General features: G+C 36.1%; 1 protein-coding gene across 7 annotated transcripts in view; it reads right to left on the bottom strand.

Moving 5' to 3' along the window:
- Positions 1-15,174, bottom strand: part of ST7L (suppression of tumorigenicity 7 like) — a gene marked incomplete at its 3' end in the record, with an annotated part of 150,993 nt that overhangs the window by 89,226 nt on the left and 46,593 nt on the right. For 6 of the 7 annotated variants that reach the window (XM_082648131.1, XM_082648129.1, XM_082648132.1 and 3 more), the window contains 2 exons: positions 5,885-6,035; positions 2,749-2,841 (listed from right to left, as the gene is read on the bottom strand). In XM_082648131.1, coding sequence (XP_082504257.1) covers positions 2,749-2,841; positions 5,885-6,035 — 244 coding nt within the window. The remainder of the gene's footprint in view (positions 1-2,748; positions 2,842-5,884; positions 6,036-15,174) is intronic. The other variant, XM_082648128.1, reaches the window with a different exon arrangement.

Raw genomic sequence — 15,174 nt, 5'->3', positions numbered from 1 at the left:
TTTTGGCAATTTTGTTTACTTGACCTGATCCTGTCCCTGCGCCACAGCTGATTGGATCAGGGATGAACACCTGGTAAATGTGATTTACTCTCCCAGAAGTTTTAGAAGTGGGATTGAGATATTTTTCATTCTGTATTATTTGCCTGAACTGATGACATGTAAACTTAGGGCTGTATGGGGGTATCAAGTATGGCTACATGAGTGTCTAACAAGGGAAAGCCAAACTGCAAAGATTAAGATATAAAAATGAAGCAGATACACTGAGAGAAGCAGAAATGAGAGCTCATACAAAGAAAAGATGGAGTTGGGGAATGAAAAAAAAAAAAGTGAGAATAGGAGAGGCTGAAAAACGCAGTCAGAGACAGAGATATACAGACAACTGACTCCTGGAAATCCTGATAGCCTTCTAGTTTCTGGTTCTAGTCTCTTCTGAGGTGCAACTCTAATTGTTGCCTTTGGGTTCCTTGAGATAATCCAGTCTTCTTCCAACAAATTCTCTTTATTTTAAAGCTAGTTTCAAGTGGCTCTCTTATACCCAAAGAATGCCTGCAACATTTACTATTTATATAACATATATATTTAATAATATACATATTATATATAACTTACAAATATATCTTAGTCCCATATATGTAGAGATAACAAAATATAAAGGCTACGTATGTATATGTTAAATAGATTAAATAATAAAATATTTAAGCATATACACACCTACATACACACACACGGATGTGTGCAACATACTCAAAAATAAAAAACCCTGGGAGAAAAATATAAGCATACTCAAATTCCATAATCTCTCCTAAATTTTTATCTATCTGTTTGAACTTTTCAGCTCATTAAGTCTGATGTTGTAAAAATGCAACTTTTCTTCCTAGACTTCAGTTCTAATGGACCCAGAATTGTAAAAACTGTGGTATAGATTGATATCGTAAGAGGAAACTAGCGATTATAACTTTCAGCATACTTACCTATCAGTTAAATTTAAAAAAAGGAAAATTAAACAGAAATTTACCAGCTCACAGAGAAAAAGAGTGAGTGGATGATAAGGCAGCTGAGACCAAAAAAAAAAAAAAAAATAGTACAGACTATTCTTTCAAAAGTTTGGCTTCCTGAAAGCAGGAACTAGATGAAAACACTCTCAGCAATCATAACCCGATGTATTTCTGGTTCTCCTCCTGACTCTTTGACTGCTCTTTTTAAAACTGAGAAGTATAGTCCCTCCAACTTCACTCTTCTTTGTAAAGATTGTTTTGACTGTTCTGGGTCCTTTACTTGGCAATATAAATTTTGGGATCAGCTTGTCAACTTGTAGGAATTGTACTGAATTTATAGATCAATTTGAAGAGAACTGTCATATAAATTATACTGGGTCTTCCAATCCATAAACGTGGACTGTCTCTCAATTTACTTAGATTTTCTCAGCAGTATTTAGTGGATTTTAGTATACAAGTCTCACACTTCTTTTGTTCAATTTATTCCTAAATTGTTTGTTCTTTTTGATGCTACTGTGATTAGAACTGTTTTCTAATTTTCATTTTGGATTGTTCATTGCTGGTATATAAATAAACGACTGAGTTTTGTATAATTACATCCTGCAACCTTGCTGAACTTGTTTATTAGTTCTAATAGTACTTTTATGGATTTCTTGCACAGAAGATCATGTCACCTGTGAATAAAGACAGTTTTACTTCTTTCTTTCGAACATGAACGCCTTTTATTTCTTTTTCTTGCTTGACGGCATTAACTAGAACCTCTAGTACAATGCTGAATAGAAGAAAGCAGACATCCTTGTCTTGTTCCTGATCTTAGCAGGAAAGCATTCAGTCTTTCACCATTAGGTATGATCTTAGCTGTGGGTTTTTCATAGATGCTCTTTATCAGGTTGAGGAAGTTCCCTTTTATTCCCAGTTTGTTCAGAATTTTTATCATGAATGGGTGTTAGATTTTTGTCAAATGCTTTTCTGCATCTATTGTCCTTTATTCTATTACATTTTCAGATGTTAAAGAAACCTTGCATTTGTGAGGTAAAGCCCAATTGGTCATGGAATATAATCCTTTTTACATGTTGGTGGATTCAGTTTGTTAACATTTTTTTGAAGATGTTTGTGTCTATATTCATGAGAGATATTGTTCTATAGCTTTCTTGTAATGCTTTTTGTTTGATTTTGGTGTCAGGGTAATGCTGGTCTCACAGAATGAGTTGGGGAGTGTTCCTCCTTTATTTCTTAAAAAGAGTTTGTGAAGGATTGGTATTATTTCTTCTTTAATTATTTGTAAGATGCCCGCTTTTTTTTTGCAGTACGCGGGCCTCTCACTGTTGTGGCCTCTCCCATTGCGGAGCATGGGCTCCGGACGCGCAGGCTCAGCGGCCATGGCTCACGGGCCCAGCCGCTCCATGACACGTGGGACCTTCCTGGACTGGGGCACGAACCCGTGTCCCCTGCATCGGCAGGCGGACTCTCAACCACTGCGCCACCAGGGAAGCCCCTTTTTTTTTTTTTTTTTTTAGTATCTTTAATCTTTGTGTCCTTCATTGCATCTAGCACAGGGTTTTACCCAAAAAATATGCAGAAAAAAAATATGCAGGAATGAACTAAATTATGCAACTACATCCAAGAAGTGGCTAAAACAGTATTTAAACAGCATCCTGAATTTCAACCAGAGGTACTTTTAAAATGGGAGAATACTATGAAAAACAATCTCATAACTAATTTTAAATTTAGGAAAACTTGAATATTTACTTACGAGGTAATAGCTCTCTATCAGCAGTCTCTGTGCAGCTGGGATAAGGATAAAATAGATGGCCTTTCTCTAGTGGGTATGGAATCATTCTAAAAGCTGAGTGAAAAATAAAATACATATGTTGACATTCAATTCAATCTCACTTTCATCCTCTACTACAAAGCTATTTTGGAGACGTACTTTTATTAAATTTTCACACAGCGTTTTATTTTCTTTTTTACAGAGATATTTTAGATGAAAGAAACAAAGTATGCAAAGGAACAAATAAGGAGAAGAATAAGATCTATGTAGAGAATCATGAATGGTCTGGCTGAAATAAAACTAAAGGGAGTAATGGATGGTAAGACTAGCTGTGTCCTTCTTGCCTCAGTCTGCTTATCACAAACACAATAGACTTAACTCTCCACGTGTGAATTCCACTTCTTAGGGAAATCACGTTAACTGTTGTAGTCATAACTACTGGCAACCTAAGAGTTCTCAATGGCTCCTAACTTCATATGTGAGCTGTCATCAAGTTTTCTGTGAGCTTAATTTAGATCAGGGGTCACCAAAGTATCTAAATTAAGTACCTAAAGGGATCACCTTTGGCCAGACCTGGCCCACTGTTTTTGTAAATAAAATTTTATTAGAATACAGCCATGCCTGTTCGTTTATATATTATATAAGGCTGCTTTCATGCTATAAGTGTTGGGTAGTTGTAACAGAGACTATGGCCCACAAAAACTAAATATTTACCATCTGGCCCTTTACAGAAAAAGTTTACCCATCCCTCATCTAGATTATCATCAACTCCTACAAAGTTCTGAAATCCTTATTGACCTACTCAACTATCAAAGATGAGATAAGGTTTTTGTTTTTCCCTTAGTCCTTGGCTCTAAAAACTTTTGTTAAAATATGGATTTTGTTTTGCTACAATAAAATATAGTGATTTTTCCAAAGTCACAGAGCAAATCAGTGGCACTAGGAAATCATTCATCAAGATGATTATTCATGAAATACAGAATAAATCATATACTTATTGAAAACTTCCTATGTGCCAAGCAGAACACTAGGCACTGAAGACACATACAAGGTGAATGAGATAGAGCACCTGGTTTTGAGAAGTGTACAGACTACTGGAGAAAAAGCAAAAGAAAGTCTAATTACCCCAAAACATCCAGCTCCTCAGTTTTAGTAGTCACGCTTTCATTAATCTGTATATTGTCAGTATCAAGCACAGTGTCTGACCTCAGCAAGAATGCAGAGGTTCCCAAATTTTCTTGGTTCAAGGACATGTGGTGTCCTGCGTGTCTCAGTAATTTGCTATTGATGCCCCTACACTGAAAGAAATATCTAACAATTCCACTTATTAAGTAGTGGGTCTGATCAACTTCAAAAGTTTTTGTTCTAACAACTTAGCAGCGATATGAAAAAAAATACACATAAATTAATGAAAATAATAGTTATTTTATTTTTAAATAACCATCATTTCTTCCTAATGGGATATATGAGCCTGTTGGGCACTGCATAATTTCTCGAACCTTGGAATCACACTGGACACCACTATCCTCATTTCCTGTTCCACACTGATTTTTGTGTGGTACTTCTTTTAATCACAGCAACTAACAAAACCCAGCTTTGCAAAGCTATGACAACACTGAAAAAAAATAGAGAATGGAGAGCTGTCTAATATTGAAACCGTGAACTATCTAGAGCTACAGTTTGAATGGTGTATTGCTATGTTTCTACTAAAAATTTAAAATATCCCATGGCACTCTTGTGAATTTGCTATAATACCCAAAGGTGCCTCAATGCAAACTTTGAGGAGGTTAACCAACTTTAGTGAATGAACATTGAATTTATTTTTGAATTTTCACTGACAGGTGATTTTAAGAAGTTACAAATGAGAGAGATCTGGTAGTTACTGGAAAATAATCCACTTCTCCAAAGAAATGTACGAATAGCCAATTAACATATAAAAAGATGTTCAACATTACTTATTATTAGGGAAATGCAAATCAAAATCAAAATGAGACACTACTCCACACCCATTAGGATGCTATTACTAAAAAATCCAGGAAATAACAAGTATTGGCAAGGATATAAAGAAAGTGAAACCCCTGTGCATTGCTAGTGGAATGTAAAATGGTTCAGCTGCTATAGAAAATAGTATGGTGGCTCCTCAAAAGTTTAAACACAAAATTATATGATCTAGCAATTCCACTTCTAGGTATACACCCAAAAGAAATGAAAGCAGGAACTTGAACAGATATTTATGCACCCACGTTCATAACAGCATTATTCATAATAGTCAAAAGGTAGAAACAGCCCAAATGTCCATTGATGGATGAATGGATAAACAAAATTTTGTATACACTTACGATGGAATATTACTCAGCCTTAAAAAAGAATAAAACTCTGACACATGCTACAACATTATGGTAAGTGAAATAAGCCATATATAAAAGGACAAATATTGTATGATTCCACTTATATGAGATACCTAGAGTAGTCAAACTCATAGAGACAGAAAACAGAATGGTTACCAGGGGACTGGGGAGGAGGGAAGATTGGGGAGTTAATTGTTTAATGGGTAGAGAATTTCATTTTGGGTGATGAAAAAATTTGGGGGAAGGATAATGGTGGTTGCACAACAATGTACATGTATGTCACTGAACTGTACATTTAAAAATGTTTAAAATGGTAATTTTAATGTGATATGTATTTTACCACAATTTAAAAAAAATTTTAAAGAATCGAGTTGATATCAGTAATGAGGAAATTAGTTTCATGTTGTACACATCTCAAAACAAAACAAAACAAAAATCCAATTTTTAAAATGTTAGAATAGCTAACCACATTAAAAAACTTATAAATGAAGGGATATAAGTTTCCATTCTTTCCTTATAAATACTTAATTTAAGTGAACATATAGCAGAATACCCAAACAGTTTCTCATTCTGCTTTTCCTAAATGTGGCATTAATATAAGCACATTACATGTTTCTTCTACCAGTAAACCAATAAACACCACTGAGTTCACTTTGAAACCAATCTGAACAAGTCCTTAAAGAAACTCACAATCTCATTACAAAAAGACTGCCTGTGAATGGAATAATTAGTCAGAAAGATTAGTGTTACATTTGGAAAAGAATACTTACTGCCTTCCCATGTACACTGTAACAGATTAAGAGCACCTTCTATTCGCTTCCAGTGCTGAAGATGAAAGAAAGCATAGGCAATTGCTTCACTATCGCCCCGTTTCAGAATGTGTTCTGGAGGTAAAATGAGACTTTTCATCTCTAGTAAATACTAGAAAAATAACACACACACATAGACACACCACAGAAAAAAAGGAAAATTATGCTAAATTCAAATATCCACAAAAGTGTAGATTCAAATTTTATAAAGTTAATTTGATTTAAAAAACAAACAAATATTAAGCTAGTTGAAATGACATGAAGGTCCTACTGACAAAATGCTTATATAAATGCAAATTCCAAAGATCAGAACATTCCTATAGGTAAAAATAAGGTAATAAATGGCTTATGTGTGACTTTACTAAACACAAATGGAAACTCAAGCTGAGGAAATAATGTTGGAGGAAATTACTTACTTTTCCAAAAAAGAATAAGTGTAAAAAATTATAAAACACAATTTTGGAATAACACGTTGTGGCAACATTCGATATTTTTTCTTTATTTCCCTTCTATAGTGAAGGAATTTAATTGTTAAGAAGTTCAATTAAATTAATATTTACTGAGTGCAAATCACTATGCTTGTTAGGGAATGCCAAAACACTATTCTCTAGAGCTTCCTAAGGTAATGAGAAAGACAGATTTCTTTTTCTATTTTCTCGGCCGCACTGCACGGCTTGTGGGATCCTAGTTCCCTGACCTGGGATTAAACCTGGGCCCCTGGCAATTGAAAGCGCAGAGTCCCAACCACTGGACCGCCAGGGAACTCCCGAGAAAGACAGATTTATTAAGTTAAAAATTTTAACCAAACTGGGACTTCCCTGTGGTCCAGTGGTTAAGAATCCACCTTCCACTGCAGGGGATGCAGGTCTGATCCCTGGGTGGGGAACTAAGATCCCACATGCCTCGGGGCAACTAAGCCCCGCGTGCCACAGCTACTGAGCCTGCGTGCTCCAGAGCCCATGCATCACAACTAGAGAGCCTGCATGCTGCAACTACTGAGCCCATGCGCTCTGGAGCCGGCGCGCCACAATGAAGGGCCTGCACACCACAAGGAAAGATCCCACATGCTGCAATGAAGATCCCATGTGATGCAACTAAACCCTACGCAGCCAAATTAAAAAAAAAAAATTATAACCAGACTATGTTAAATGTTTCACTAGAGGTATAGATGTATATAGGAATATGGATAGGAGGTATTAATTTTTTAATTTAGTTTTTAATAACAGCTTTATTGAGATATAGTTCGCATGCTTTACAGTTCACCCATTTAAAGTCCACAGTTCAATGGTTTTTAGTATGTTCACAGATATGTGCAACCATCACAATTTTAGAACATTTTCATCACTTCAAAAGGAAACCCCAAATGTACATTGGTGCAGCCTCTATGGAAAACAGTATGGAGGTTCCTCAAAACAACTAAAAATAGAGTTACCATATGATCCAGCAATTCCATTCCTGGGCATATATCTGGAGAAAACTATAATTCAAAAAGATTCATGCATCCCAATGTTCACTGCAGCACTATTTACAATAGCCAACCTAAAAGTTGACAGATGAATGGATAAAGATGTTATACATATATACAATCGAATACTACACAGCCATAAAAAAGAATGAAATAATGCCATTTGCAGAAACATGGATGGACCTAGAGATAATCATACTAAGTGAAGTAAGCCAGAAAGAGAAAGACAAATACCATACGATATCACTTATATGTGTAATCTCAAATATGACCCAGGGACTTCCCTCATGGTCCAGCGGTTAAGAATCTGCCTTCCAATGCAGGGGACGCAGGTTCGATCCCTGGTTGGGGAACTAAGATTCCACATGCCGTGGGGAAACCAAGCCTGCATGCCACAACTACAGAGCTCATGCGCTCTGGAGCCTGCATGCCACAACTACAGAGCCCACGTGCTCTGGAGCCTGCATGCCACAACTAGGGAGAAGCCCGCATGCCGCAACGAAAGATCCCCCATGCCATAACTAAGACCTGACACAGCCAAAAATAAAATAAATTTTAAAAAATAATAAATAAAATAAAATAAAATATGACCCCAGTGAACTTTTATGAAACAGAAACAGACTCATGGACATAGAGAACAGACTTATGGTTGCCAAGGGAAGAGGGGGTGGGGGAGGGATGAATTGGAAGTTTGGGATTACCAGATGCAAACTATTATATAGAAGATGGATAAACAATAAGTTTCTACTATATAGCACAGGGAACTATATTCAATATCCTGTGATAAACCATAATGGAAAAGAATATGAAAAAGAATGCATATATGTGTATAACTGAATCACTGTGCTCTACAGTAGAAACTGACACAGCATTGTAAATCAACTATACTTCAATAAAAATTTTAAAATAAGGAAACCCCATACTCTTTAGTTATCACCCTCTACACCCACAATCCCCCTAAGCCCTAAGCAACCACTAATATACTCTCTGTCCTATAGATTTGCCTATTCCAGATATTTCATACAAACAGAATCACATAATATAGGGTCTTTTGTGACTGGTTTATTTCACTTAGCATACACCCATGTTGTAGCATGTATCAGTACCCCATTCTTTTTTGTGGCTGAATAATATTCTATTGTATGGACAGACCACAGTTCTTTATCCATTCATCATTTGATAGACATTTGGTTTTCACCTTTTGGCTATTATGAATAATGCTGCAATAAACATTTGTGTATGAATTTTCATGTGAACAAATGTTTTCATCTCTCTTGGGTTACCTAGGAGTGGAATTGCTAGGCTATATGGTAATTCTATGTTTAAGAGGTATGAATTATGATTTAAACCACCTGATAGAATTTGGGATTTGAGCTGATATATAAAGACAGGTGGAATGTGGATGAGCAGGTTGGGGGGTATGGTGGGGAGAAGAACAGGAGGACATATTCAATGTACAGGGCCAACCTGAACAATTTTAACTCTTGAGACTTGAGAGCATACTGCAAGATGAGTGAGTGTGCCTGTTAAAGAAGTTATGACCTATCAATTCTTATTAACATATGAAATTAAATTCTAAACTCTTGAAGAAAATACTTGCCTTAATATTATAATACATAACAAAAGCAGCATAATCAGTTACTGCACTAATCAAATATACTAATTACATGAAGAAAGATGCAAAATTACACTTGTACATCATCTTTACTATTAAAGTGGTCAACTTAAAACAAAATCTTTTAAAAAATATTTAGTTAGCTAACTACTTCTTCCAAAGACTGAGGCCAGAGTATACCTCCCCTACTAGACTAGCTGTGAAACAACCTCTTTGGGTTTCAATAATTTGATACCAAATTATGTGTCATATGGTCCAAACCACATTAACATCTATTATAAGATATAAAAAGAGAAACATTCCAAACGTGTCTTAAAAGATATATTCTCACATTTCAAATTCTAAGTTCCTCAGGTCATTACACAAGCTAATAAGATAAACAACATGAATTAAACAGTTGAATGTGTGAAACACTTTGTAAAACTACTACAAACAGGAAGAATTCTAAAAATAATTGAAGTGGTTTTAAATTTTAAGCCTTAGGTTATTAATCAATACATATGTACTCATGGTATTAATACATCTAAAGTAATTTTTCTTTTTTGTTTATGGAATATGCCTTTCCAACACTTACTGAGCTTAATGCTCATCTTGAATTACTCTTATTCCTATACCCCAATAAAGGTGAAATTAAAAAGCAAAAAGATAAAAAGAATAATTACTCTTAGTCTTGATGTCTCTAGCTCTCTCCTCAAAGTGTAAGAATGCAGTCTGCTTATCAATTTATTTTAGCAGATGTCACAAGCTATGAGATTATTTACTAATCCAGTTTGGGGACTTAACATTTCCCATTCAGTTTCTTAAAGGAATGCAGCAGAGGTTGTGTCCTGGTCAAGCAAAGCCCATTTGCTGCCTGGCTGGGTTCTCTACCCTTAGTGCCTTGGGCCTATATTCAGGAGGGTAACATTCTTTCTAATCCTCTTTAATCCTTGCCCATTTTTTAAAACACAGTAAAAGATCACTCGCACCAGGCGACTGTGGGAAAATGGACTCAAATAGCTGACCTCTGACACGACTCCTTATGCTCTTTGCAAGTGCACTAAGAGCTTCTTCAGTAGGAAGCAAAGAAAATGAAGCAAACACAGTGGAATCTCCATCATAAAAAGAATATCTTATTTTCAGAGAGGTTTAATACTTAAACTAAGTCCTTTCGATTAGAGATCTGTTTTATTTTACAGATAAAAACATCTCAAATTATTTTCAATGTGTTTTAGAACCCTGAAGCTTTAGACTAAACCCTATCTTGGTAGCCACTTAGCAAATGGTAAGCAAAGATATTAAGTTAACAATTATTGAGTAAAACTTATATTATAAAAGGTATCAACTTAATATATCTAAAAATACTTCTGTTAATAGCAACTATATATCTATACTTTCACTGAGTAATAATCTAAGTGACAATTCAGAATCAGATATGGTACGTTTATTAGGAAATAATACTTCAGGATTTTATATTAAAAATCTTCACTATTTAATCATTAAAAAATTGTTTCCTTATGCTACCTTACTTTTTATTATCATGTCTTACCTACCAGCAAATGTCCTCTACAATTTGACTTCAAAGAAATTCTTATATTTCAGTTTCTGAAATAGGACAGTGAAATAAAATTTCACCCTCAAAATATAAAGAAAAACTTTCAGTTTAAAGAAAATATACTTAGGGACTTCCCTGGTGGCACAGTGGTTGAGAATCCGCCTGCCAGCGCAGGGGACACGGGTTCGAGTCCTGGTCCGGGTGGATCCCACATGCTGCAGAGCAACTAAGCCCGTGTGCCACAACTACTGAGCCCGTGCTCTAAAGCCCGCAAGTCACAACTGCTGAGCCGGAGCGCCACAATTACTGAAGCCCGCGTGCCTAGAGCCTGTGCTCCGCAACAAGAGAAGCCACCGCAATGAGAAGCCTGCGCACCGCAATGAGGAGCAGCCCCCGCTCACGTCAACTAGAGAAGCCCGCGGGCAGCAACGAAGACCCAATGCAGCCAAAAATAAAATAAATTAAAAAGACAAAAGAAAAAAAGAAAATATACTTAAAATATGTAATTATAGGATTATTACTCATTTTATCTCCTCCACAAAGTGCTACTCAAGAATTTCTGCTACCCAGAATAAGGTGTAGTCACTACATGATAGAAACCATATCCTTCATATTCTACTTCAGCACCTAGTGTATTACACTATCCAAAGCAGGTCCTAAAATAATTAACTGACTGGATCTGATATATATAGCTAAAATGTCTTCAAACTCATACCTTTAAGTATTTCAGTTTTACTTAAAGATATTTTCTAACTTTCTGGGCAAACTAAAAACAAAACAAAATGAAAACAAAAAAATTCAGCTATCAAGACTTTACTTCTGTAGGAAGAAGAATATGAAAGGTTAAAAACTGACGGGTAATTTGTTTTGTTTTGGTCTCTTTTTTTTTTTTTGCTTATAAAAGTACATGCTCACAGTACAAAAATGCAAACATTACAGAGTTACACAGAAAAGAATCTATTACAAGATTGGAGAATAAAAGAAAAAAGGAAATAAAGATAATAATCTTATTTATGTTTGTCTGGATTTCTTTTTTTAAGCATAACATACTGATTCTACTTTTCTGAAATATAGTATCAAACTGTTACGCAACTCACTTTTTACTTCACAATATATCTTGTATATCTCTTCCCATCTCTATATAGATCTAACTCATTTAAAATATAGTATAGTATTCCATTAAAAGCTGAGTTCTTTTATCAGTTAAGAAATAAGGTCATGCTGAAATTGTACTACTGTCCTTAAAAGGCCCAAAGTGACATAATGTAGCAAAACTCACAAAATATTAAATGGCTTAAAAAATTGATGGGATCTAAAATTTTATTTTCTTTACCTTAGATAGGTCTTTATAGTAATGCAGATCTAAATTACAAACATGTTTATTTACCAAACATTTATTGAATGCCTGTTATGTGGTAAGTAGAATATCAGACATAAAATGATGCTAAGACAAGAGTCCTGCTTTTTAAAAAGCTCACCAATAACTAAGGGAGAGACATACAAACAGACCAAAAGAAAAAAAAAAAAAGATGATTAAGGTACTAAAGAAACAGAAGAAAGAGCCATTATCTCTGCTTGGGAAAAGTGGGAAAGACACCTCTACAAAGGAGGCAACAGATGAGCAGGATCTTGAACAATGAGTAGAAACTTGCCAGGTAGAGAAGAGACTGAGCATATGTACAACGGTAGGGAGTCATAATGAGACCTGGCCAATCCAGGGAATAGTAGCACTGGAGGTAAGGAACAAGGCAGAAGTGGTGAGGAGCAAGGCTGGAGACAGATACTGGGCCCAGACTATGAAGGGTTTCTATACACGCAATACTACAGGGTTGGTCCTTATCGTATAGGCAATAGGGAACAAGCAGAGCTCTTTAGGCAGAGTAAGATTTGCTATTTAGGTGGATAACTCTGGCAATGACCAGAGTAGAGAGGGTTTGATGGCAGGGAGACCACTGAGGAATCTGTTTTAATGGTCCAAACAAAAGATGGTAGAGTATTTGAGATTACTGTATTTCTACACATACATATCTGTATGTTTAAAAATGCACAGAAAATGTCTGGCAACATATACACCAAACAGAAACAGTGGTTACGTGAGAGAAGTAGAATTGGGAGAGAAGAAACAGGGGATTTTTTACTTTATAAACTTCTAAAGGGTCTGAATTTTTTTTTAAAGCATTCATTACTTTTATAACAATAATAATTTTTAAAAGAATAGGGCTTCCCTGGTGGCGCAGTGGTTGAGAGTCCGCCTGCCGATGCAGGGGACACGGGTTCGTGCCCCGGTCCGGGAAGATCCCACATGCCGCGGAGCGGCTGGGCCGTGAGCCATGGCTGCTGAGCCTGCGCGTCCGGAGCCTGTGTTCCGCAACGGGAGAGGCCACAACAGTGAGAGGCCCACGTACCACACAAAAAAAAAAAAGGTAGTGAAGGTGCACAATGAGCAGTGACAGTGGGGATGGAGAAGATGGCTAGATCTGAAAGAGATTTCAAAGGTCATAATACGAGTTGGTAATTTGGAAAGAGCAGAGTAAAGGTTAATTACAGAAGAAAATAATAAAGCCGTAAGTCAAAATATAGAAATAAGGAAGGAGAGGCAAGTTGGAGAAGAGACTAAAAAATAAATTTTAAAAAAATCAGTTTGAGAACACATTAAAGTGTCTGAAGTACTTATTAGATACCCAGGTAAAAATTTCCACAACTAGATAGAAATGCAAATCTAAAGACAAGGAAGGAAGCCAGAGTTAACATATTTGGAAATAACTGGCAAATAAAATATAGTTAAAGACATAAACCAAGGCTGGTACCTAGTATGTGCTGCAGGACCTTCCATATTACCTCCAAATCATCTTCTTGTTATATCTGGAAATTGCGTGGGCCAATTTTAACTAGTATTCAACTATGGACAATATACTCAAATAATTACTCAAAGTCTCTTGCTTTTCGCTAAAAATATTAAAAATTAAAGCTACTTTGGAAGCTATAGTTAAAAAGACATAATGATGTATGGTCTGATGGTATCTTTTATAACTCTAAATCCATACCTATGCTTACGCTCAAATTCACTTTAATTTTGAATTGCTTTGATCTTTATAATTTATCTCTAGATTACTTTGTTTCTATTACTTTGCAAATCTTACAACAGCTTTTGACCAAAAGCAATATAATTCTGACCTGAAGTAACGATAATGCTTTATAATCTTCCTCTTAAAAGCAGAGGTTAAAGAAAAATCTCTCTGAAGGCATCTGAAATTAAGGTACTTTGCTCTTGATCAGTCATGCACATCAAGACCAATTTATCTCTCCAATTAGTTTTCTCAGTGCACATTCTATGAGATTGGACAGGCAGGCTGAATGCAAAGATTCCACATGGAGGTGTATTATAAGGGAGACTAAAGAAAGTTCCCAGATAGAAAGTAAACAACTGCTGTATGAATAAACTGAAAGAAAACATGATACTACCTAGCAGCCTCAGGAGCAAAGGGAAAGTGATCTTATATTAAAAAGAGAGGGATGGGAGGCTAAACAGGGCATGTGCTTCAGGAAAATGACTTTCCAAATCATCCTACAGAGCAGCATCTCAAGAGATAAGCATTTCATATCTCAACCCTTCCACCTGGGCCACAGTACAATATAAGGGAAAGGCAAAGGCCTCACTGTGCTCTAAGTATGGGTCACAGACTTTAACACCACTTCCCTTTATTCCCTGTACTCCTGCTATGCCACTCAGAATCTCAACTGAGTGCCCATCTCCCTCATCTTTTACTTATACTGCTATAATATAAGTAGTCGGGCCAAAAGAAATGTAAGCCCGCTGCTAAAGACCTAGTACCTTCTCTAATGGATGGGACTCATACCATCCTACGGGCTTCAATTTCTGATCAGCCAGAATGGATTTTACCTTTTATGTATCCATTTATTTTTAAAATTCCCCTTGCACTTGTAAAGGCCTCCTGGCATGGTCTACTTGCTTAGCAGCACAATACCAAAACCAGTTTTATTGTAAAATAAAAATAATTTTAAAAAGCCACAGATAGCATATTCCTAAACATGTACTCAAGTTGCAGAGATTTACTAAACAAGGTTTTGTTTTGTTTTTAAATGTTCTACGCCACTCTTCCCTCAAGGGCTTCTTCTGGAAGACACAAACTGTCCTCAGGGTATTAAGTAATTCAAATTAGTTAATTCCTAACTGTCTCACCTAACCATCTTCACCTTCACCCCATCTCAACAAAGGAATCCCCAAATCTTATACACTCTAAAGCACTAAACTAATATTTACAAGGGAAGAGGACACACTGGAACAGCTTAAACAGGAGGAGAAAATGGTAACAGAGTATAATAAAGCAGTGATGGCCATAATAATCAATGCTGTTGCCTGACACTCAGACATTGTGTTGAGAACTTCACATATATCATCTCATTTAATCAGGAGGCATGATACCTTGACAGTGCTTTCCATGTTGAGTCTGATTCTTTTTTCTTTATTGAGGTATAATTTAAAAACAGTAAAATGCACGGGTCTTAAGTATTCAGTTCGATGAGTTTTAACAAGGGACTTCCCTGGTGGTCCAGCGGTTAAGAATCCTCCTTCCAGTGCAGGGGATGCGGGTTTGACCCCTGGTCAGGGAACTAAA

The sequence above is a fragment of the Grampus griseus genome (assembly GCF_964374135.1).
Source record: "Grampus griseus genome assembly, chromosome: 1".
In the NCBI taxonomy this organism is placed as follows: Eukaryota; Metazoa; Chordata; class Mammalia; order Artiodactyla; family Delphinidae; genus Grampus; species Grampus griseus.
The sequence above is the reverse complement of the archived record's forward strand: the minus strand, read 5'-3'. Positions and strand labels throughout refer to the sequence as shown.